Here is a 24,788-nt window from a genome sequence, read left to right as displayed (position 1 = left end):
TAAGAGTTTAGGCTTAGTATTGAAATCATGCAAATCTGTCCAAGAAACAAGTGAAGAAGTATTATTCATTAAACTCAACAAATAGCTCGACAGATTCATATCTATTGAGGTTTAATGCTGACTCACGACAGCAGCTCGAGAGATCTATGAAATCAGAATTTCCATATCTGATTTTCGGCTCATGTTAACATGCATGTGTAGGGTTTCTTTTCTCACAACCTTAGACATATATAAAGCTTATTTTAAAGGCCGTAATGCAAAGAGAACACATGCAAAAATTGACCTAATGTCTTATTCTCTTTGAAAGAAGTTACTGCGTCTTTTGCATCTTAGGGTTTTGTAACCAAGTACTTCTTGATTTTCATTGTTGATGAAGTGAAAAACTTTACAGCCAACAACATTTTCTTCAAGTTGCTGGAGTTAGTCACGTACTGGAATCCGTGCATTATTGGTTAGTCACGTACTGGAATTCGTGTAAAAGAGTGGCATTCATATATTGAAGAGTTCAAAGGTTTTGAAGCGGTAGAAGGTTTTTACTATAAGTTCATCTACAAGGATTGTAGAATCTAGGGACAAAGGTTTTGTATTAGATCTGAAACTTCTCTTTATTATAGTGAATTGCTTTTCAAGAAGATTCCCCCCCTAGGTTTTTTACTGTGAAACTAGTTTGTTTTATTGGTTTTCCTAAGTCATCATATCTTGTCTTATTTATTTTTCTGTTGTGCATGATATTGATGTTTGTTTGTTTTAATAAGGTTTATTCATAATAAATCTAATTAACAACTTGAGTTTAAAACTTGTTAATTATATTAACTGGGGTCTAAATTTCCCAACAAAGATAATGACGAAGTCCATGAACAAGTTTTATGTATTTAAGTAGAATATTGAACAAAGTCAAATATAATACATTATTATTGAAAGATTATGTTTAGCTTTGTATTTTGTGGCAATTAAATTAATTGTGTAAAGACCTAAGAAAAAGTGATAGCCATATTTAAGTTATATCCTAATTCTTAAAAAAAGAAAAAAAATAAGAGTTATATTCTAATTCAACCCACACATTCACACAACACACTTAACAAATTCAATTCAATATCCAATCAATATGTGATATCAAAATCTTCCTCTCTTAAATTGTTGACGTTTCATCAGGGCTCACATTGTGGGGTAGCGTCTTTAAGACTACATGAGGTTACTAGGTTGGCAGTTGGCTCTTGAACCATTTGTAATGACCTAAGAAAAAAGTGTTACTCAGATCTGTATAATATCTTAAAAAGACTAGTTTAATCACAATTGAGACTCATTGTATTTATTTATAAAGCCCATATTAAGTTAATATATGCTTGATGTGGAACTCAAGACACACTCAATTAACGTGGTTTTTTTTGAACCATTGGATTATAAAATAGGTTTATAATTGGGCTTCTAGCTCATAAACCTGCCTGCTTTCAAAACACACTCAATGACTTACTAGTAGGCCCAATTCATTGAAAAAATAAAAAGGAAGGACCACTCTCCATCATGCAACTTATCAGTACTGAAACAAAACATCTAACAACAGCACGAGATATTATTAGAACCTCCTGGAGGACTCTCATGCAAATTGAGAGCTGCCGCCTATTTTATTAAATTGATGACTCAGCACTCCCATTAATTTAACTCTTGTTAAAAAACCAAACCAAAGGTTAAATAAATCAAACGTGTCGCTTAGAAAGTCTACCACGTGTCTAATTCTACCCAGAAAAGCTGTTAAAGAACAATCAAAAAAATCAAAGCTTAGAGTTTACTCATCAGAGTTGAGCTTCAGAAAAAATCCCCACTCTCTCTGTCTTTGTGTTGTGTTTAATTTGTCATCATATCCTTTCATTCATATCTCTGCAGAAAATATATAGATCCTTTAAAAATGGCTGCTGTTTCACACACTGAAGCCACAAACCTCACTACTCCATCATCAAACAACAACAATGATGGCGATGACACCAACACCACCACCACCACCACCTTTTCAATATCACCAGTAACCCTACAAAAACTACCACACCTCAAAGACTACATTCCACAAGAAGACCTCAAAAGCCAACCCAACCCATTAGAGCGTAACCCATTCTACCACCCTTCTCAAGGCTTCTACATCTCCCACTCCGATGTCGTTGTCCGCCACATAGTCTTCGACCTCTATGAGTCCTTCCTTTCTTCTGCTTCCTCCATAGCTTACCACCGTGCTGGTCCACGTGATCGTATCTTCTTCGACCCGTCTCAAACTCGGGCTGCTATTGTCACCTGTGGTGGACTCTGTCCTGGTCTCAACACTGTCATCAGGGAGCTCGTGGTGGCTCTCTGGGACCTCTATGGTGTGCGTCAGATATTCGGTGTTAAAGCTGGTTACAGAGGGTTTTACTCCTCTGAACCTGTGGAGCTCAATCCTAAGCTAGTGCACAGTTGGCACAATAGGGGTGGCACTGTGCTTGAGACCTCTAGGGGTGGTTTTGATCTTCACAAGATTGTCGATGGTATTCAGGATCGTCAATTTAATCAGGTTTTGTTTTCTGATCTCTGTCTGAATTGAATTGAGGAATCTAATTTAGTTTTTTTTTTTTTTTTTAAGACTAGTCAAAGAATGTTTTGCAATTTTGGAAGCATGGTTTGATTTTTATGTGGATGGTAAAATTCTTAAAAAAAAGATCATTGTACTCATCTGAATCTGATGATTAGATTGGATCCTGAACTGGGTTCAAGACTGTTGTTTAAATTAACTAAGATTCTATGAAGTCCTTAAGACTTTGGTTTATGTAGTCTGTGTATATGTCTTTAACGTTTGGAAAGATAACTACTAGAACAAGAAATTAAAAGGCTAAAGGCTAAAGGCTAAACTAAAAAAATGAAAAGCTAAAAGCAGTGTTGCCATTTTTTATTTAAACAATTATCTTTGGCTAGATAATCAACTTTAAAGGGTGTATTCATAATGATCGATGCCCTTTATATGGATGTGCATGTAAACTATGTTATCTTCAATCTTCAGTTTGCTTTATCAAGCACAAAAGATAGTATTGGTTGTGGCTTGTGAGATCAGCATTCCTCGTAATCTTTTGAAATATTATGAATTTCTTAAGTTCTACCTTCCTTTTGAACCCGAAGTGTTAAATCCTTTGGCACTTTCTCCCTCCTTTTTAACAATTATGTAAAAGGCATGAATTCCATGATTGATAGTGTTATTAACCCAAACTTATCAGACAACAAGTTCTCAGCTAGGTCCATTTACATTCAAAGCATAGTCTTTTTAGCCATAGCATATTCCAAAAAGTTACAAAAATGACAAGACACCAAAAGAAACAAAGATATACAAGATGAAACTATCTGGAATGCAGAGGCTGTGCTAGATTTCTAATTGGTACTCACCTTTTTCACTAGTTGAACAATGTGTTCCATTCTTATTTTCATGGGCATGATAGTCCAGATCAAAGCTTAATTTCTGAGGGAATAATTTTCCTGGGACAGAACTCCATGTTTGCAGAGTCTATTTTAGAAAATACCAATTTTATGTTAATATTCTCTCTTGGATGCATTAATTGGTAATACTCTCTAGAGATCTGCATTAGTAAAGGTGAGGCTAGAGAACTTTTCAATCTGTTCTCGGAGAGAGTAAATCAAGTAAATCTTATACCCTTTCCTTGCAAGAAATATTATTTTAGTTCTTTGGCTATATAGAAGACTGAATTCTTTCATCTATGTTGTATCAAGCCCTTTATGCCTTTATTCTCATTGGTTGCTTTGTTTCTTCTCTGTTTCTGCAATTATAATAAGCTCTTCATTTTAAGTTCTTCCTTGTCCTTTTTTTTTGTTAAATTGACTTAAATTTTGGTGCCACCCTTGCCTTTGATGTTTACTAATTCATGTTTTTAAAGTTTCCCTACTTATTGATGTAAAACCAGAAAATGAATTAATACCACTCTCTAGAATCGCTACATATATTGAAAGAACAGCCGGCAAATGATTCCATACATGTGACTCCCATGATAATGATGATGAGCCCTCCATGAAAAAAAGAAAGTTGCTTGTTTTTTAGAATGGAGTGTGTGTGTGTTAAACCTTTTTACTATTGCATTCTCACATTCAGTTATCACTTTTATATATTACACTTGAGAGAGAGTGTGTGTGTTACACCTTTTTCCGTTGCCCTCTCACCTTCGGTTAGTCTGCACACTACACTTAATATATTATACATTTGAGTGTCAAAATGTATTGGTTTTTAATTGCCAAACCAATATTCTGCTATATAGTGGGCATGACCTTTACATTGTGTGAGAACTCAAAACAAAAGCCTGTCCCATTGAGGCCTGCTTATTTCCAATAAAAATACACATTAATAAAATCCATACTATTGATTATACGGTACACCAAAAGTGCCGAACATTAACATGTGGTGATCGCTATATATTATTGGGTATGTTTAACCAATGTTGAATAAAATATACTCCAACTAATTTAAGTTTTATTTGATACTAAAAAATGACTGCTAGCCCACAAAATCAATAAATGCTGACATTTTCTAGATGTTAATGGTTACAAACAGAATGCTACACAAGTTGTACGGGGGCTTGCTACACAAATCATATCAGCCATTCAAGTACATCTTGTTTCGTATCTTCTTTGTTAAATAGTATAGTCAACACATTAGCATATTAGCTTTAACAAATTTTTACAGATTTCCTACTCACACAAGCCCATATCCTTGCCTTACAATCAATCTCTAATTCTAATCCCCCCCCCCCCCCCCCCTCCCAATCTGATATTATGGTGCCTGTATAAACCGAAATTACGGTATTGTCCAATTCTAACCGATAATAGATACTGGGGCTTTGCAATGTTTGATTGATCACAATTCTGTATATTCCATTTACCATGGAAGTTCCCAAGGAATTCATTAGAGGAATGTTTCCAATAAAAATTGTTTGTACTTGCATGCCTCTACTGTTTTTCCAAATTAATCCCATGGATACATATAATTCAGAAGAATATGTGAGCGATTCATATACAGTATCTCTTTCTTTTATCACCGGTTCTACCAATTGCTATGTTTCCACAAATAATTGAAATTCAATTTCTTGATTTATATGTTTCCAAAAAACTTCTTGTAATTGAGGTAGATTCTTAACTAGCAATCAGCGTAAAATTTATATTTCTAAGTGTATACTTGTTCTTATTGGGTTTCTTTATTTGCTCATCCCCCAACATGTAAACAGGTGTACATCATAGGTGGAGATGGCACAATGCGTGGGGCTGTGAACATATTTGATGAAATTCGCCGCAGGAAACTGAATGTTTCAATTACTTGCATCCCTAAAACCGTTGACAATGATGTGGGAATCATTGACAGATCATTTGGTTTCCAGACAGCAGTAGAAATGGCACAGCAAGCAATTAGTGCAGCTTATGTGGAGGCTGAGAGTGCAGTTAATGGAATTGGCTTGGTGAAGCTAATGGGTCGAAGCACAGGGCACATTGCCCTTTATGCAACATTGAGCAGTCGTGATGTGGACTGCTGCTTGATTCCTGAAATGGAATTTTACTTGGAAGGAAAAGGAGGGCTATTTGAATTTCTTGAGCAGCGACTGAAGGAGAATAGTCATGCAGTACTAGTAGTTGCTGAGGGGGCAGGACAGGATATGATAACAAGGACTGATGCACAGAAAGAAGAGAGGGATGAATCTGGCAACCCAGTGTTCTTAGATGTTGGCAGGTGGTTGAAGTCAGAGCTAACGAAATGGTGGGCAAGAAATCACCAAAATGAGTTGCTTACAGTGAAGTACATAGATCCAACATACATGATACGTGCCGTTCCTGCAAATGCTACAGATAGATTGTATTGTACACTTTTAGCACACTCTGCAATTCATGGGGTTATGGCAGGGTACACTGGATTTGTCCCTGGTCCTATTAATGGCATCTATGCATATATTCCATTGGAAGAGGTGGCACAATCTAAGAATGAAGTTGACACAAAGGATCATAAATGGGCATGGGTGAGATCTGTTACCAATCAACCCGATTTTATGAAGGTCTAAACATAAAAGACCAATCAACAGTTTATAGACAACAAGTTTCATCTTTGTGGTCTCTTAAGCTGATTCACATTGAGGCTTTCTTGGCTTTTTGAACCTTACCAGGATTCAACTTGCAGATCATTCCAGGTAACAGATTTACTTGGTAGCTTCAAAGGGTTGATTCAAGGGTAAGATTAAAAGTGGCAGTGTTGGAATGTGTTGCATGGGATGAAGAAACTTTAAGGGTTGGACTGATTATATTTGGTCCGCTTTTTCAAATAATGTTGTCCCCAAAACCTTGTTGTTTATTGAGATAATTCAATGTTGGATTCCTTCTTCCTCTTTTTTTTTTTTTTTTTTTTAATTTAATGATGCTCATCTAGCGTACATTATGGTTGGATCACTTGTGAATGTTTGGAACTGTCATATCATATAAACAGCTGTGTTGGTCAAGCTGTCACAGTTGATGTCTTCTTTCTTCGTTATATTCTTTTTCCTTTAGTGTGCACGTAGTAAAAGATATCAAGGACATGAACATTGTTCTACCGCACAACGCTTGAACAATTACCATTAAAGCAAGGTCAGCTATATATGTTTCTCTTTTAGAAAGACAACTGAGAATATTATTCTTTTAATGGTGGCATTTACGGTTGGATTCTGGGGCCATACTTAGCTTTACTTTACGAAACTTTGTGAAACCACATAGTCGTAGGCTAAGGCGCAAATAATGTGCAAAAGGAGCAACGGTAGTGATGAACGTTTGCAATTGCGCATTAATTGGTTATTCAGGCTTCATAATTCGATATGATACTTTGTATTGGCACTTGTCATACGCAAAAGTTGTGCAAAAACTTTAATCTTAATCACTAATATTAAATCTAATTATGCAAATACTAGTATCCAATTCCATTTGAATAGTCCAATTGTCTTCCTTTCCATGTAAGATAAAGTTGAAAAAGACAAGGTCTCTTTCATTGAGGAATCACATATTGTCTTTGCTATTTGAGAAATTGTTAATAATGTTTCTTTCTATCTTCTTCTTCCTTTTCCTCTCCCATATTGACGATAATCTCCCACTGTGTCACTCACTTTCATGAAGAAGAAAAAAGATAACCAAATGCTTTGTGGCTTTGTGAATGCTAGGGAATATTACATTTTCTTTACTAGCTATATGGCCTCAAAAAATGATGCTTCAACTTTTACAAATCTTCAAAAGTTCAAAAAGCAAGTATGAATAAATTACAAATGCAGTTATGAACCTCCAAACAGAAACCACACACCTTTTACGTAGCATCTAGTGCATTCCAGTTCAAATAAGATGTAACATCTTGCTCTTAAGAGCTTGCCTTAGAATTTGAGCCTTAGACAAGTGGCTATCATATCACTACCTTTGCCTGTTTATGAGAATTATTTAGGAGCTAAACAAGAAAAAAATAGGCAACAAGCATGGACAATGATAATGATAAAGGACAATTAGCTTTACCCAAAAAATTCATACGAAAACATAGGAACAAAAACTTTCAACCTATGGTATTTGAATATGGGGACGATGGAACAAGGACAGGCTTGGCCCCAACTATGTTTGATAAGAGTGGCAGTAAAATTGTAGGTCTGAGAGGCATCAAAAGATGTGTTTCGACATGATGGTATAGCTAGCATTCATGTTCCAAAGTCGACCGTTGTCAAAAGATTGTTTATGAGTGATCTCCTTTGGGGATTTTCGGAATTCGGCTACTGGTAAAATCAATTTTAAGACTGTAAATTCAGGTGGTTTTGCAATATGGCTGGATTAAGGCATATTTCTTTTCAACTTGTTTTCATGCTTCTTTACAACTGATACATGTGTATGTATAAATGATAGACCATACAAATATTACTCCAAAAGTGCTGTTAAGACATCGATTTGAGTTTAATACTATCACATAAGATTTGTGCTCATAACTCATGAACAAAACTCATTTCTATGATTTTTATTTTATTTTATTTTATTTATAAAGAAGAATAAAGATTAAATACAGCAAAAAATTAATTAAAAAAAAAAAAAAGAACTTTGTGCACGCAAGGCCTGTAAGAGTTGTACAAACAACGCAAGTCATCAATTACATTTTTTTTTTTTTTTTTTGGCAATGAAAAAAAAGAAAGGAGATGAGTAGTACGAGGTTTATAGGTTTAGTTCCAAGCTTACCATGAAAGGAATGCTTTAATTACTTGGTTATTTTCTTTGGGTAAAACGTAGGTATAATTACCTTTTTTTTTTTTTTTTTTTTTTTTTTGAGAATGAAGGTATAATTACCTACGTGCAATATATTAATGTTCTCTAATTAAATTCAATTGTTATTAAAAAAGATAATACTTGATTGAATGTTGATTAATGCAACTATGAGTTTGAATTTAATTGAAGAATTTAACTACTAGCTAATATGTCTTTCTATGTTTTAAATTTTCAAAATATTTTGGTTCAAACTTCAAACACCTAATCGTTCATGAATAAAATTAATGGCACTTTTTTTTTTTTTAATGTATTTGAATATATGTTTAATGTACACTTTTTTCTTCTATTTTCACAATTTATTATTGTGATAAATTCAAGAGGCTTGTAGCTTAATAATATAGTTTGGTCTTTTTTATGAGAAAGTTTGTAGACACAATTTTTGAGTCATGATTCTTGCCACAACTTTGATGTAGTCAATTGTAAATGGTGCATCCATGTCAAAGTGATTATTTATCATTTACATTTGATTACATTAGAGTTGTGGACAAAAAATATGGGGCAAAAGCTGTGATAGTAGAAGAATGGTTTCTTTATTAGAAGAATTATGGTTCAAATCTTCATTTTCAATGTTGTAATTATCGAATAAGAAATAAGGATTGAAATAATATCATTAAAACATGCACTTGCCATTAATAACACTTTAATATAAACTAGGAAAAATTTGATGAATGTCCTATGGGCATTAATTTAGGAAATATTTTTTAAAACTTTTAATGAAGAAAAAAAATACTGATTTTTTTGACATTTTTTTTGTATATTTTTAATAAAAATGGTAATAAAACTTTACTAAACTGGTACACTAACCGGACCTATAAACTAATCACAACAAAGGGTGTCATTTTTATTTATTTATAAACTAATCACAACAAAGGGTGTCATTCTTTTTTTTTTGGAGAGATAAAAGTGAAAAATTGTGTGATCATAAGCCTAAACTGTCAGGTAACCTTTCCATTTCAATAGAGGTGACATTCATGACCTACCATAACAACGTAGTCATAAATACTTATCTGTAAGATGGCACAATCAATGTTGAAAAACACCAAACTTTCTACCATTTTCTAGATAATGATAGAGTGCCCTGTTTTGTACAGCCGACATGGCCAAAAAAAAAAAAAAAATACATGAGATATGGCTTAATGGTAGGAATTCTTGTCCCAGAATTTAGAAAAGAGCGGTTCGAGTGATAGCCTCAATAAAACCCGTGTGATACACATGGTATTACTCATTATCGTTACGTGGCTTGAGGTCGATGAACCCCTCTTTTTTTTTTTCATTTAGCAAAAAAAACATAAAATAAAATAAAAACAACAAAATAAAAAAACAATATCAAACCGCCATTGGCACTGCGACGGAGTTTTGGACTTCAAAGCCCCTCACGTCGTTGATGTAATGCTGTGCGTCTATCTATCTCCAAATTCCACTTGGGATGTCGGTCACTACCAGATAAGATTATTCCTCACTAAAGACAAAGGCATGATGCTGATACCGCTTCCATTGTTTCTTTTCAAAATTATTAAAGCCCCTAATAAATTATTATATTATTACTGTGGGGGAACGATCTTTCTTTGGTTCATAATTTTATTACATGAGTTTCGGATGTTACCAAAAATGAAAATGCCATTTTAAGTCTTTATAACATGTTTCTCAAAAAAAAAAAAAAAAAAAAAAAAAGTCTTTATAACACATTATAACAATATCTTTGTTCTTTCGTACAAAATACTAAAATAATACATACAAGTATACAATACATTAAAATAATATTATATTAACACATAATTCAATTAAAAATAAAGAAGAAATTAAAAAAAGAAAGACCCATTGAGCTACAGTGCAAAAGGAAGAGAAATTATTTATAGAAAAAAAAAAAATTAGCATGAGCTACTTTGATTCTACTAGAAGTACTGTAGCTCCATATATAATAATTTTTTTAAAGTTTAACAAGTTGAATGAAATATATTTTTTTAGTATTTAATAAATTAAAATGTTAAAATTTAGCATTTATTATATTCAATATTAGTGCTCTAACTAGTGAATAATTCTTAAATACTCACATGGTACGAATAAATAATATTTTTTTACCTCATATTTATGGTTGAATTTATTTATTAAATTCATTAAGAATGTAAGTGAAAAATGCACCATTTCTCATAGGATAGCACCTAAAAATTTTAACTACCGACCACGTGTAAAATTTGAAGAATAAACAATTATTTATATCACTTGATTAATGTCTGTTATTATCAGTTTACCAATTTTTTCACTAGGTGGCAATTACCATGTCACATCATTTATACATTTAACACATTCTTCTTCTTTAGGTGTGCATGCATTGCATTTTCCAAAAAGATCTTTAAAAAGGGTCCCTTCCCCAAAGAATAAGCTAGCATGCTGTGATTGCAGCAAGTGGCAGTGGCAACTCCCTTATCACTGGAGAAAAGGTTATTCTGGTCATTTCCTTACTATTGGCTTGAACATCATTATCAAATTGAAGTAAACCTCGTAATGATAATAAAGATCTCTTAAGAGAGCTTAAACTTTACTCTTCCATAAGCGGTTAGACACTCAACACTGTTTCTTTCAAAAGCAATTCCGCCCATTTCCTCTCATAAACTCATTCTCATTTCACCAACTAACAACAAACACAAACACAAACACAAACAAAAGGGTGTTTTTTTTTTTTCTTTGTTTGTGGGCAACGGAAATAGCTCACTTTCAGACAAAAACTCCAATGTATGTGTATGAATGACTGAATGGTTTTTATTTTTTGTTTTCTGGAACCCAGCAGGAAACTCCTTTTCCAGACAAAGATGTTGTCATTGCCTAGATTCAGAGTTGCTGCTTTAATTTCTCTCATACTTATAAACTCATCTCTGAAAGCAGAATCAGCCATAGGAGTGAACTGGGGGACCTTGTCATTCCACAGGCTGAAACCTACCACAGTGGTGGATCTCCTAAAAGAGAACAAGGTACAAAAAGTTAAGCTTTTTGATGCAGACCCAGGTGCCCTTAAGGCTCTCATGGGGTCTGGGATTCAAGTCATGGTTGGAATCTCAAATGATATGCTGGCCACTTTGAGCTCATCCACTATGGCCTCAGATTTGTGGGTTCGCCAGAATGTGTCCACATATATGGTTAAAGGTGGCGTTGATATCAGGTTTGTATATCCTTCCAGTGCTTCTTCTTCTTCTTCATTTTTTTTTTTTTTTTTTTGGTATGTGTTCTTTGTTTGGCAAAGAAGTAGGAGAGTGAGAAAAGAAATAAAATTTTTGGATCTTATGTTTTTGTTTACAAGAATCAACTCAATCCAACAAAGCACACTAGTTGTATTAGGCTGAATTCATTTCTAATCAAATTAAAATAGTACCCCAAAGAAGGGGCAAAAAAAAAAAAAATATGATATATTTGAGAGTCAGGTTTCAGTTTCTAACTATCATTGTAGGAAATTCTGTAATAGAAGTAAATGTTATTCTGCCAAATTCTGTTACAATTAGTTACTATAGAATTATAGTGACAGGTAGTAAATTTATTGGTAAACTGGTTCTTATTGCATCATTGAAGATTGACCTATAGTTAGAATTATTGCCTTTTTTTAAGAACAGTAGTTAAATTATTGCAAACATATTCAGGTCATAACTTGTTAATGAAAACAGGTATACTTTTTGAGAGGGGAAAAAAAAATAAAACAGATACACTTAAAATTTTGTAAATAATTTGGGAATTTTGGCATGAAGCTTATCATGATCATGAATTGGCTATATTAACCAAATAAAAATGAAGCTTGACCTGTGGATAAGTTTAATTGATGTCTATCTCCACTTAAGCAGCCTACTTTCTATGCTAGCTTTTGATGCATAGTTCTATGCTGCCAGGCTCTTTCCTATGAAAGCTCTGAATTTCAATGGCTTGCTCAGCCTTCACCTTGGGGTAGTGAGTGACAGTATTTTTAGAAATTATTGATTTACAGTCAAAATCAAAATGGGTTAGATTTGCAATGCTTATTATCTTCCTCCCAAGAGTTCTATCCTGCAAACCAGTTTCTTGTTCAAAGCATTTAAGAATTGAGATCAACTTATTGAGCTGATGCATTTTTCAGCTCATTTAGATGGTACCAATAAATTGACTCATGTAAACACTTTTTAAATGCATAATGTATTCACATTTGTAAGGTAGGGATTTGAATTATTATTATTGATATTTTGAGAAGAAAGGTAGGGACTTGATTTATGAGAAATCTGAACCTCCTTGGAGGCTAGTGATACAATTAATCCTCAAGTTTGGTCATACACCATATCTTCCTAATGTAATACTAGAGCCTAGTTCTGACATATCATTGTCAAAAAGCTTGATAGCGGTAGGTTTGATTCTTCAAAAATTTCACAACGCACTTCTTTTCTAAAAGGGAACTCGCACCAGATATTTAATATTTTTCTTAACTTTAAATTTTGATATCTCATAATTATTTTTCAAAATTTTCAGCAATTTAGATGTCTCAGTAAATTTCTCTATGTATTAGGAGTTCTAAATTTTGAATTTTTGAGCAAGCTATTCAGTTATTACTGTTTCATGACAGGTATGTTGCAGTAGGAAATGAGCCCTTCCTTTCTAGTTATGCAGGTCAATATGAGTCCTATGTCATGCCTGCATTGCTCAACCTTCAACAGTCCTTAGCCAAAGCTAATCTTGCAGGCTATGTAAAGTTGGTGGTACCTTGCAATGCTGATGCATATGAATCCACCCTTCCTTCTCAAGGAGCATTCCGACCTGAACTGACTCAAATTATCACTCAAATTGTTTCGTTCCTCAACTCAAATGGTTCCCCATTTGTAGTCAATATTTACCCATTTCTAAGTCTCTATGCGAACACTGATTTTCCACAAGAGTATGCATTTTTTGAGGGGACTACTCATGCTGTTACGGATGGGCCCAATGTTTACTACAATGCATTTGATGGGAATCTTGACACTTTAGTTGCAGCTCTAAGCAAACTTGGATATGGTCAGATGCCCATAGTTATTGGGGAAGTAGGTTGGCCTACAGATGGAGCCATTGGTGCAAATCTCACTGCAGCAAGGGTTTTTAATCAAGGGCTCATAAATCATGTTCTGAGTAACAAAGGAACCCCGCTGAGGCCTGGTGTCCCTCCAGTGGATATTTACCTTTTCAGTCTCCTTGATGAAGGGGCAAAGAGCGTACTTCCAGGAAACTTTGAGAGGCATTGGGGTATTTTTTCCTTTGATGGCCAAGCGAAATATGCGCTAAATCTTGGTTCGGGCAACAGGTTTTTAAAAAATGCAAGGAATGTTCAATATCTTCCATCTAGATGGTGTGTGGCAAACCCATCTACAGATTTGTCAGAGGTGACGAACCACATGAAACTTGCCTGTAGTGTTGCAGATTGTACTACACTTAACTACGGGGGATCATGTAATGCCATTGGAGCAAAGGGAAATATCTCATATGCATTCAACAGTTACTATCAGCTGCAAATGCAGAATTCACAGAGCTGCGATTTTGATGGGCTTGGTATGGTCACTTTCCTAGACCCTTCTGTTGGGGATTGTAGGTTTGTTGTGGGCCTCACCGATGTTAGTTCATCAAGCTATCGACCAAATTGTAGGTGGCTTATTCTTTGGTTTTTGATCCTGTGGGGGTTTTGGGTTTTTGCGACCTGAAAAAAGCTTTCTTTAGTGGGTTTTTCTCAGTCCCCCTTTGATACTACGATGCTAAACTTAGGTGATAGAATACGATTGTTATCTAGAGATGTCCAAAATTATTCCAGATATTTGATTGACTTATTTATCATCATGTAAGAAACAGAGTAAAAGCTTATGTAGTGAACTATTTAAATATAATTTATATCCACACTGGCTCTCTTTTATTTCAAAAGGACATACTAGTCTATTGGATATTTAGAATTGCAATGGAACTACATTCTTTATTTTGAAGCATGATTTGTGATCATATGACACCAAAAAGCTAAACGGGCCATAGATTTGTGAACTGATGGACCATGGTTCTGCAGTGCACTATGGCATCTCAACTGACTCAGATGTATCTCTTTGCATAAGACATCCATTAAAGGCAAAGGCTTATTGTTGAATGCAGAAGTCAATTCTTTAACTACTCACAGAAAACCTCCTTTAAATAAAACAGAGGTTAGAGCTTTCTTCTCCTTGCATGATGGTATTTCAACAACACTTATTTATTCTATCTTTTTATTTGATAAGCATCAGCCCCAATCTATTAGGACAAGCATACCTTCTACCAGCACATAAACAAGACACTCCTCTTACCCAACCCCCCCTCCCTGATGCTTATGCGTCAAGTTTAAGTACAACATCCGTCTTCACAACATACTTTTCCACAGCGGATTACAGGCTTCCAAATGAACCAGCAGCAGCGACAACCTTCAAATATCATGATTATGTGTTATATCGCATGCAGAGGCACAAGTCATGTTTAGAGTACAAGTTGTTAGGTATAACAAAAAATCTTGAGCAAGTAGAATTAATAGCTCAACTTTACCTTGGGGATGAACCATATGCTCAATTTTATTGAGGCGAGCACCTGCCATTGCGTTTGCTGACATAATAATGGATGCCATTAGCAGCAGCCATGCAAGAGCAAATACTAACTTTTCCTTTCTCACCATCTTTACCAAGCTCAAATTGAATGACCAACTGTTGTATGACATCCCTGCACTCTTTCATGTTATTTATAAGAGTGTCACCCCTTTAGGAAATTATTTTAGCCAAAGGGAATGGATTCTGCACCGTCTCTCCCTCATCTAAGCATGTGATGCTTATCTATCCTAGCATATGCACATATTGTCCTTTGGTCCATGTAAGAATCCTTGGCTCACAGTATACATAAACCGCGTCTACCATTATAGTTTGGCGGTATCTTTTGTTTCATTTTGTAAGAATTGAGCCCCATCCTTTCAGATGTCATTCAATTTTAACAAATATAAATATATTGCAACTTGTAAGTACTAAAAATGGTAATAGGATATTTTTGACTGGTCAATTCACATAAGCCAAACATTTCTGTCCTGATTGCACTAGCTGGCTATATGAAATTATGAACTGAGCACATCAGTAGACTATAAGATTTCTTAATTTTATCTTTGAAACCTTATAGAAAGTTCACAAGCATTTATAATTCTAGTATTTAAAGAAAATATCCCTTTTTTTTTTGCTAAACTAAAAATAATAATAATAATAATAATAATAATAATAATAATAATAATAATAATAATAATATCCTAGTTAGAATTTAAAACCTCAAGATTTTGACAGCCTAATGTAAAATAGGTAGTCAAGTGGTTGGGAACTATATTTATAATGACTATCAGTTTCACAAACTGCATTTTCTAAATCAATTTGTAAAAATGAAAGGCCATTTGGTAGTTGAAAATTGCATTATTCTGTTTTTGTTCTAAGTACTCACCGGGTTAAGTCAATAGATATTGAAGTGTAAGGTCTGTCAAGAGGGTAATCTTCATGTCAACAATCCAGTTTCCTCTTTCCAAGGTCTTTGTAAGGTTTTAATCGTGTGGCATGAATTGTAGATGGACTGTTTTGCTTGTTCGACCCCTTTTCATGCAAAAATGGGTGGAATTTGTGATATGAGGATCACATATAGGTCCATAAACCATCTGATTTCTCCGGTAGTGAAACTCAAATGGAGATTTGCTTCCAATAACTTTTAAATTTTTAATAATCCCTTAAAAGAGATGTTTCCTATGTTGCCTATTATATGTGAAAGTATCCAAGTAATTTTATAGTCATTCAGTCAAAATTTGATCATAATTGCAACAGAATCCATCCCCTTGTGGCCTATAACCAACTCTCTTTTAGCAATCTTTTCTTGAACCATTCAATCATGAAGATCCCTGGTTCATATTCAAAACTTGATCCAACTTGGAAGCTCTCATGTTGCTTCATTAGCTTTTAAAATGCTCAGCATATCAAAATTCCAAAAGGTGAAAAGGCTGTTACGGGTGTAGTAAGAGTGAAATAAGACTCAAGCCAAATTATGCTGAGACTCAAATGACCTCATTTGAAGTTCTTTTGAAATGATCCCATTTCAACTGGATTGTTATCTTTATTCATGATCAATTCAGAAAGATTCGGTATTTTGATAGATAAATGGTGAACCACTAATTTTGTTTCAGGGAAAAAAAAGCATATTGTTACACTATCAAGAAATGTTTGAGTACCCAAGGAAATCATTTGAGATGCCCATTTGGTCCTTTGATAAACAAGCTTAGAGAGTTAAACAATCTTCATTCCATTGATTCCGAGAATGGTTGCTTGGCCAGATGCATTACTCATACAGCTTTATCCTTCTTGTTATGTGAGTTCGACAAATTGGGCAAGAGGTTAAGACCTGTCCACAATCATAGCATGTCTGCAAAAGATAAAGATAGAATAGCAATTAACCAGAGTTGATTAGAAAAAAATATTGATGTCATCCCTCCCAGTTTTGATTTTTAGATTACCTGATGTCCACATCCCAATGCAAGATCTTTCTTACTCCACAAGCACACAGGACAAGTCTGTATGGCAAAAAAGGACTATCAATAAAACAGAACTAAAGATTATAGGTTAATTGAAATCTTACTTATCTATTTTTTATAATTCACTATATCATAGACAAACAGGTCACATGTGTGTGTCAGTATGGAGAGAAAGCAGAAACCTACCCTGCTGTGTGGAGAATGCTCTGATGATGGAGTAGAATAAGCATAATGAAATCCACTTTCTTGTTCAATGTTGCTTGACCACGTATATCCATTGTTGTGTTCATTGCTATGTACATTATAACGTTCATTGCTGCTTGATTGTATATACTTTGGATAAGGATTTTCTGAAATGCTTCTAACTGGAGGCGGGAGTGGAAATCTCCGAGGAGTTCCTTTTTGGCAGCTGCAAGAAAGTAAGAAGGTAAGCATTCAAAATATTTGAGCATTCTTTTACTAACATGTCATATGTGAAAGTGTGTGCTAGTCAGTAGAGACAATACCCCAGAAGTTGCAGGTCCATTGTAGCTCTGTATTGTGATGGTATCTCCATTAGTGCAGCCAAAGCAAACTCTGTCTCTTTCTTGGATGCAGGGATGTACTTCAACATGATTTCAGTGAAATTTACAAACTGCATCAAACAAGTCACGACAGGGTAAAAACCTAGCTAGAAATGTTGCATAATTTGCTCAATTCAGTTTCTTACCTGGAAATTATCAAAAGCCCGAGATGGAATGTTGTCATCAAACTCATGCATTATGTCCCATGGTCCATCACCAACTCCAACCAAAACTATTGACAAAGGATAATTACTACAAAAGGGATAATAAGGCCTTCAGATTTTGTGGAAGACATATCACTTAAAATAAGGTGCTCAAGTAATATAGTATTACAACCTCGCTTTCACAATAGCATTGATGGTACTTCTCTCTTGAGGACTAAAGTTACCAGAACCGGTGTTCACACTTCTTGTTACCTTGCAAATCATGTTAAAATCAAGAACATGAGGTTAAGAAGACCATAAAGCAAAATAGGGAAGTGGGGAGATGAAAACAGACGCAACATCAATTGAATTTACTATAATCTTTCCAATAAGTCTGAGAGAAGAAATTTTTATTGTAGCATTCAGATAAAAGAAAATATTCAAGTCATGTCACTAACCTGTCCATCAGCAATGATCATAAGAACATGATACTGACCACCACTATTGTCAACTATTCCAATTGCAGTTTCGATGATCGGAGCGAAAGATGTTGGACCTGTCATATCAGAATAGAACAATTGAACTATAGAAATTACTCAGGAGGAAAGTGAAACAAAAACCAACATTGGGAAAGTAATTCAACCAACCAGCGAGATGTACTTGTGGCACTATTTCTCGATAACGAGAAAGTACTTCCTCAAATCCATTACAAGGTTTTTCATCTGAATGAAAACTAAAAACTTCTTGATCATGTGTAGTTGCTGCAAAAGCATGACAAATTTTACACTATTATGCTTTGAACTACGCTAAATTGACACATACAACAGAGAGATTTTGTGTGTGTGATGTATGTTTCTATCTGAGCAGGAAGTTTTACTGATACTGACCATCGCCAAAGCCATAACAAGGAATAAGGTTATCCTCATCAAATGCTGAAAGCGTCCTGCCAATTATTGATATTGCCTGTTCATATGGATTTGAGTGATCTCCAAGGTGATGCAGGCTCCTATGGTTGAAAGATCGTGCGCCTGTCCATTCATTACTCTTTGTGAAATCAATGCCAACAATAAGATTGGAAGATTCGAGACCAGCTTGGTGAAGAGCTTGTGTCACCTATAATGTATAATCAAATATTAGGATCCAAGATTGATAACTAACTTTAAGTAACATATAAGGTTCAATCTACAATTACCATTAAGAGTAGGAGTCAGGAGTATGAAATGTAGTGCATACATTAAGAATAGTATAATACTATCAACTAAACTCAACTCTCTGACCATTTTTAGTGTACATGAAAGAGAGGCAAGAAAAGCCCTCAATTTTTTTCAATAATAATAGACTAGAAAGTGTGAAAGCCACTAGAGGAGGCATTGTTTTTCTTTACCATGATTAACAAGGGAGAGAGAGTTAATTATTCAAATATCAGTTCTAAGTATTTGATTCTTCAATGATGATTTATAAGTGTAATCCAATTTCCTGATCTATGCTGCATTTATTAATTATTATAATCAGCAATGGAAATGTATAACATGTGTGTGCTTACACAGCATAGGCATTCCAAATTTTCCAGTTATCAGAATGGCCTGGAAGCAAGCTTAGAAAAATACAAGCAAATATCTTTTTCATGGAATTCCATAAGCATAATACCTGTTCCAGAGAGTGGTAGTCATCACCAATTCTTTTGTACTTTGACTGCAGCTTGCTTCTTCTTTCATAATCAGCGTAATTTCTTGGATAAGAAGAGGATGAAGAGCCAAGGTCTGATTGAGAAGCATAACCATATGAAGTATCATGGTTGAAACTGTATCGTGGACTATCAGATTTAGATGATTTGCCACCCATGTTAATGTCTCAACTCACTACTGCTATAAAAATTTGATAATGCTCTTCTTCTTCTCCAGAGGCCCTCTAACTGTGGCACAAACTACATGTTGAAATTTGATAAGTTTTGTTCAAGAGCAAGCTTTGAGCTACTAATCATTTTGCAAAAAGGGATATTCAATTTCTCAAACAAATTACAAAATCATATACAAAATTGCCAATCAAAAATAAATAAGCCAATCCTATTAAACTCCAAAATCTCTAAAAAAAGAAAATTACAAAAGGTATCTGAAATTCTGGTGTTTACTTTCCAAGAGGTAAACAATTGGAATCCCAACATTCCCTGGGCCACATATCAATCCACCAGATACATAGTAAAAACAAATATCAATACCCAAATATCACCAATACAAGATATTCCACAAGACATAATAGAAATCCAAAGAGTATAACAACTATGCTTACTGGGAAATTTCTAATTCTATTAGAATAACAATATACTGTCTTTAAAACCTTACCTGAAAGCAACCCGTATAAGTATACAAAACCAATCAGAAAAAAGCAATCTGTATTAGATCAAAAGCTTGGTACAGAATTCATGTGTCTTATACTAAGAAGGCAGAGAGATAATAAGGGGAGGCAGATACAGAGATGAAAAAACACTGTTGAATCAATTTCAATAACATAGATGTCAACACTGACTTGTCAAAATCAAGAAAAGACCAAGAACTTCCTTAGAAACCGACTTTCATGGAAATAAACTTGAAAGCAATAGTTGCCTAATATTCAGCTTTAACTATCATTTGGAACCTAGTGAGAAATTATTTGTCATCTAGAAACTGTTTACCAATAAGAGTGGAAGTAACCTTCAAGGAAATTTCCATGCAACCACAAAACTCCTCAACTTTACTCAGAATGTCAACACGAGATGATTATTACAATTTACAACATAAATTTAACCCCAAAAAACACACACACAAAGCTTATTTGACCATCCCAAGAACTTCTTGGTATTCACTGCATTACCTATGTGGAAGGATGATGAGGATGATTATGTGCAGGATATATTTGTTGTCCACTTCTCGAATTTCGTAAAACCAACTTATATAAATGGACAAATACTTACTACCCAGTTTTAAAAAGAAAGACAATAATTAAATTCTAATTTTTTTTTTCTTTGAGCTATTTGCAATTCTTAATCTTAGCCTGTATGTTTAGGATAACCTTAAAACTATGATGTTTTCTTACAAATTATCGAGGCTATGAATATGATTTTTACTATTTACGTTAAGGCCGACCACAGGTCGAGAAAACATAAAAGAACTCTCCTCAAGCCATATAAATTAAATAACTCTTTAAAAAATCACAAATTAAAACTATCCATACATTAGTATAAAAAATAAGCTGATATAACAATAAATATGATTCGGACCATATCAACAACATAATTAATAAATTCATAATTATTATCTTTTTTGTTCTGTGTTTAAAATTTAACACATCAATTAATAACATATCCTAACATCACTTTTTATGTGATTCCAAGTGTAATTATTTACAATACTATAACCATCTCATCTTTATGAAAAGTATCATGGTTCAAATCTCCTATCTTTGTTGATGTAAGTGGCAATAATTGAATTACTAAAAAATAAAAAAATTATAGTAATTATTTAACCTTTACTGGCTATGTATGGCTCAGTAGAGTCTCAATTAATCTATTTTTAAAATCCGAAACCCTCCGACTTAATCCAAGTGTTCTGCCCTCTAGTCTTTGTCAATTCTAGTTTCCAACAATATTAAAATCCAATTCGCTAGCAATACGCAAAAAAGTCTAGTGCTATTTTCCACTTTGCTGTTAGAAAATGTATTTCAAGTGTCCAATCATATACGACTAAAAATGCCACGTGGAACAATACTATTACTCTTTCAGATTCGTTTCACTGCCACTTTTATAGTCTTCCAACTACCAAATACAGTGACCTATGCAATGACATCCCTGGGTTTTCGTCATCAATATTCCTTTTCTTTAATTTTTTTTTTTTAATTCCTTAGTTAGCAAGAAATAAATAAACAAAAAGAGTTGAATCAACAATAATAGAAGAGCTTATCCCTATTTCCAATATAATAACTTTTTTTTAAGCATAATATATTTTTTTTTTTAGTTTATAAAGTTGAATTGGTTGCCAAGAATCTTATAATTCAATTGATATTTTTAAATATTTATGGAAACAGTTTAAATTCCCTCGCCTTTGAGTCCTCAACTCTTGAATTTATAAAATAAAAATAAAATATCTTTTAAAAAAAAGCCTCCCTGGGTTACATAATGCAAAAGCTGGTCAATGAGATCCAACCATATCATTGGGTCTAGAAATATTGGGCGAATTATGTTAGGGACACACCTTTTGGCACAATTTTATGTTACAATGTGCCCGTTTGGATTGCCCGTTTCCTGGCGTCTGCGTTTTTATCCTGCGATTTTCTCTTTTTTTTTTTTTTTTTTTTTTTGGTTCAGCCCGCATTTGTTGACTTTTGCACAGTGAACAGTGCATTCGTGCACTGTTCACGGACCCACAAATTCCACTTTTCAGCAACTTTTTCATTAAAAATGGGTCCCACAGCACTATTCACACATTTAAAAATTATTTTGCTACAGTGTTTTCAGTTTCAGTTTTCAGTTTCAGCAAAAATAAGCTCAATCCAAACGGACCCAATTTGTCACATGACAAGTTGTGATTGGTAAAAGTGTATCCCCACATGGCCCACTAACATATTCTTACCAATTATAACTCGTCATGTGACGAATTGTGGTATAAAATTGTGCCAAAAATTGTGTTCATACTATACTTCATATTAGGCCTGTATAGCCTAAAAATGGGCCTCTTGGTATGTCTCTCTTGGGGCAAATTTTACGTCCAATGGCCTGTAGAACTTTAGCAGCTGTCTAGCTTCGTCCACCAAATGACCCAACCTGGATCAATATAATAACATTTGTGCATCATAGATGGCACTTCTTGATTTTTTTAACAATAATATTTAAGTTTAAATTTCTCATCACCCAACTATTAGAGTATCAAAAAATAATCAAAGTGCCTATCTAATTTAGTGTATCAAATAAGAGTACGATATAGGATATTTCCAACACACTAGATATTTTGTTTATACCCACCTAATAACATCCAAGGACTAGACCTCATGATTGATTTAATTTTTTTCATTACACAAATTAATTACTTTTAATTGGATTTTTTTTTATCCCACAGTTTCCAATTGGATATTATTTTCTATTTGATCTAGAAAATCATTTTTTATGCACAATTTGAAATACAAAAAATTATAATTTTTACATTTGATTAATGACATATTTATTGGTCTCGAATTATCTTAAAATTTTGCAAGCACAAAGAGTATAAGAAGAAAATTTAGTCTAACGGTGGATTTGTTAAAATTTACATTTAATTAAAAGTTATTAGGTCAATCTATATAAAAACAAGTACCTCAACTATTATAGCCTAAACTTTTGCCATGTGGCACATATACATGTATTTTTTGACAATTTGATAGTTACAAGTTACAAGGGGGAATCAGAGATTTGAATCATAGATGTTTCTATTAGAGACATTAGGAGATAACAACCAGTTGAGTTAAAAGGGCCTTGAAGAGTTGTGGGTTCTCATTAGCTCAACTGATAAAGTCTTTTATTGTCAAATAAGAGATTTGAACTTCAATCGTCACCTACATTGAAAATCAATTGGTATCTAGACTTGACGATAAAGAACAATCATTATATAATGGATGACATAAGTTTAAAATACTATTATATCTATCACAAAAAAGGGGGGGAGGGGGTCTTGGTGAGTAAATACATGTATTAATTATCTATAGGTGTGTGCTAATTATTTATATAAAAAATGTATATGATTATTTATGTAAAAATGTATTTTTATTTGGAATATTTATTATCCAAATTATAATTGTAGGGCCACGTTTTGGGGCCCAGGCCCAACAGGTAGGTGGTTCCGGCCCAAGAAGCCCTGGACAATGAATTTGTAGAAAGTGGGTTACAGAACTAGGCCCTAACAAAGTGAGTGTTAGTTAACTTTGGGCTATACAACCATTGAACATAAGAAAATCTCCTTCATGTCCATTGGATATTCGGTCCGAGGAGACGTATGAGTGCACCTCTGTTCCTAATCAAAGGCTATGGTCTTTCTCTCCTTCTTCTGCTCTTCGTTCCTCTTTTTTTCCGGTCCCCCTCTTCATGGGGATTCCTCTCTCTTATATAGCCCCCTTGAAGTCATCAGAACCTTACACTTGTTGATCATCTGGACCTTCACTTGAGTGCCCGTCCCATCAGACATCTCCCCTATCTTTCTGTGAGTTGTAGTGGCTAAGGTAACACTGTTCGCCAGTCCTCTCCACATTAATGCGGCTAGAAAAGTAGCTACCCTGCATTTAATGTGGCAGCTATAGTCTCTCCCTTGACATCCTATACTCTTCCCTCTCCCAGGCTTATGGGACTCATCCCTGCTACTAATACTCGTTGGAGTGATTCTTTACTGCTGGTAGGGTGCATGTTTGACCCATACTTGGCACATCCGAGGAGACATTTCTCCTCGGACCGCCTTTTAAACAAGTTTGAGCCCATAAAAATTGGGCTGGGAGCCCTTTTGGCGCCCACACTTTCTCCTCGGACGTGGTCGAATTTCTATGCCCAAGGCCCATTGTCTGATTTAGGGATTTTTCCTTTACAATAGCCCCTCAAAATTCCAATTCTTTCTCTCTTATCCGAGGAGAAAATGCGGGATTTTGACATTTATAGGGTCATTTATTGTAAATTCTTGTTTCACGCGTGTGGAGGTACGGCCCCACGTGCCTCATTACTGCTAATGGCGTTTCGTAGCCCACGAGGTGTTAATTATTGTGCTTGGCAGCTTTATATCCTTCTAATCCAACGGTGGGGTGCCAGATCAACGGTTGATATTTTTCCCATTTCTCTGGACGGGAGCAAGCCCGTTCAGCTTCTCCCCGCTATATAAGATTTCCAAAGAGACTTACTTCCATTTTTTGAAAAAGCACTCAAGTGTCCCAGAGCACTTCAGCATTTCCTCCTGCAAAGCATTTGAAACTCCACATACACTCCCTCGAAGATTCCCGACGAGTTCTTCACCCGTAAGTGCTCATTTCCCTTCCGTTGCCTTTCCCGGCTTTCTTCCTTAAGTAAATCTTCTTCGCATCGCCTAGGGTTAGTGGGATGGGTAAGCTTGAGAAACTGGTAGACTCTCCGGCCGGTATGGAAGGTTTCAGGGCTAAATACTGTATCCCGCCGGGAGTAGGTCTAGAATATTGCTCTTTGGAAGAGGTCTTGATCAAGAGAAAGACGGGGCAAGTCGCCATTCCAATGATAGCCTTTGTGGAGGGAGGAAT

At 34.6% G+C, this 24,788-nt stretch overlaps 3 protein-coding genes and 1 long non-coding RNA gene across 7 annotated transcripts; 2 read left to right on the top strand and 2 right to left on the bottom strand.

The window, feature by feature from the left end:
• Positions 1–1,764: 1,764 nt before the first annotated feature.
• Positions 1,765–6,521, top strand: LOC126726842 (ATP-dependent 6-phosphofructokinase 2). The gene is made up of 2 exons (XM_050432233.1): positions 1,765–2,536; positions 5,241–6,521. The coding sequence occupies exons 1-2, from the start codon at positions 1,904–1,906 to the stop codon at positions 6,060–6,062; spliced, it is 1,455 nt and encodes a 484-aa protein (XP_050288190.1). The 5' UTR covers positions 1,765–1,903; the 3' UTR covers positions 6,063–6,521.
• A 4,322-nt stretch (positions 6,522–10,843) lies between these two features.
• On the top strand, positions 10,844–14,199 carry LOC126726840 (glucan endo-1,3-beta-glucosidase 6). Of its 2 annotated transcripts, XM_050432232.1 has the most exons (3): positions 10,845–11,043; positions 11,194–11,467; positions 12,884–14,199. In XM_050432232.1, exons 2-3 carry the CDS (start codon positions 11,331–11,333, stop codon positions 13,983–13,985), a joined length of 1,239 nt encoding a protein of 412 aa, XP_050288189.1. In that variant the 5' UTR covers positions 10,845–11,043; positions 11,194–11,330; the 3' UTR covers positions 13,986–14,199. The 2 variants fall into 2 exon arrangements, with proteins under 2 accessions (XP_050288188.1, XP_050288189.1); XM_050432231.1 differs by having other exon boundaries at positions 10,844–11,467.
• Positions 14,200–14,434: 235 nt separating this feature from the next.
• Positions 14,435–15,237, bottom strand: LOC126726841 (uncharacterized). The gene is made up of 2 exons (XR_007656079.1): positions 14,839–15,237; positions 14,435–14,720 (listed from the first exon to the last, which is right to left on the bottom strand). It is a non-coding gene; the product is annotated as an uncharacterized LOC126726841 (long non-coding RNA).
• A 1,156-nt stretch (positions 15,238–16,393) lies between these two features.
• On the bottom strand, positions 16,394–20,538 carry LOC126726839 (E3 ubiquitin-protein ligase RGLG2-like). Of its 3 annotated transcripts, none has more exons than XM_050432229.1 (11): positions 20,388–20,538; positions 19,188–19,464; positions 18,428–18,653; positions 18,188–18,301; positions 17,999–18,096; positions 17,734–17,813; positions 17,544–17,649; positions 17,341–17,468; positions 17,021–17,243; positions 16,817–16,873; positions 16,394–16,725 (listed from the first exon to the last, which is right to left on the bottom strand). In XM_050432229.1, the coding sequence occupies exons 2-11, from the start codon at positions 19,380–19,382 to the stop codon at positions 16,642–16,644; spliced, it is 1,311 nt and encodes a 436-aa protein (XP_050288186.1). In that variant the 5' UTR covers positions 19,383–19,464; positions 20,388–20,538; the 3' UTR covers positions 16,394–16,641. The 3 variants fall into 3 exon arrangements, with proteins under 3 accessions (XP_050288186.1, XP_050288187.1, XP_050288185.1); XM_050432230.1 differs by lacking the exon at positions 20,388–20,538 and adding an exon at positions 19,880–20,177; XM_050432228.1 differs by lacking the exon at positions 20,388–20,538 and having other exon boundaries at positions 19,188–19,860.
• Positions 20,539–24,788: the final 4,250 nt, after the last annotated feature.

Source organism: Quercus robur, chromosome 5, assembly GCF_932294415.1.
Source record: "Quercus robur chromosome 5, dhQueRobu3.1, whole genome shotgun sequence".
Classification (NCBI taxonomy): Eukaryota; Viridiplantae; Streptophyta; class Magnoliopsida; order Fagales; family Fagaceae; genus Quercus; species Quercus robur.
The sequence above is the reverse complement of the archived record's forward strand: the minus strand, read 5'-3'. Positions and strand labels throughout refer to the sequence as shown.

Coding starts and splice junctions, on each gene's coding strand:
- LOC126726842 (XM_050432233.1), top strand. CDS start 1,904: ATGGCTGCTGTTTCACACACTGAAGCCACAAACCTCACTACTCCATCA. Junction 2,537..5,240: donor AGGATCGTCAATTTAATCAG/GTTTTGTTTTCT, acceptor ACATGTAAACAG/GTGTACATCATAGGTGGAGA.
- LOC126726840 (XM_050432231.1), top strand. CDS start 11,064: ATGGTTTTTATTTTTTGTTTTCTGGAACCCAGCAGGAAACTCCTTTTC. Junction 11,468..12,883: donor AAAGGTGGCGTTGATATCAG/GTTTGTATATCC, acceptor GTTTCATGACAG/GTATGTTGCAGTAGGAAATG.
- LOC126726839 (XM_050432229.1), bottom strand. CDS start 19,382: ATGGGTGGCAAATCATCTAAATCTGATAGTCCACGATACAGTTTCAAC. Junction 18,097..18,187: donor GCCACAAGTACATCTCGCTG/GTTGGTTGAATT, acceptor CTGATATGACAG/GTCCAACATCTTTCGCTCCG. Junction 17,650..17,733: donor AATGCTATTGTGAAAGCGAG/GTTGTAATACTA, acceptor TCCCTTTTGTAG/TAATTATCCTTTGTCAATAG.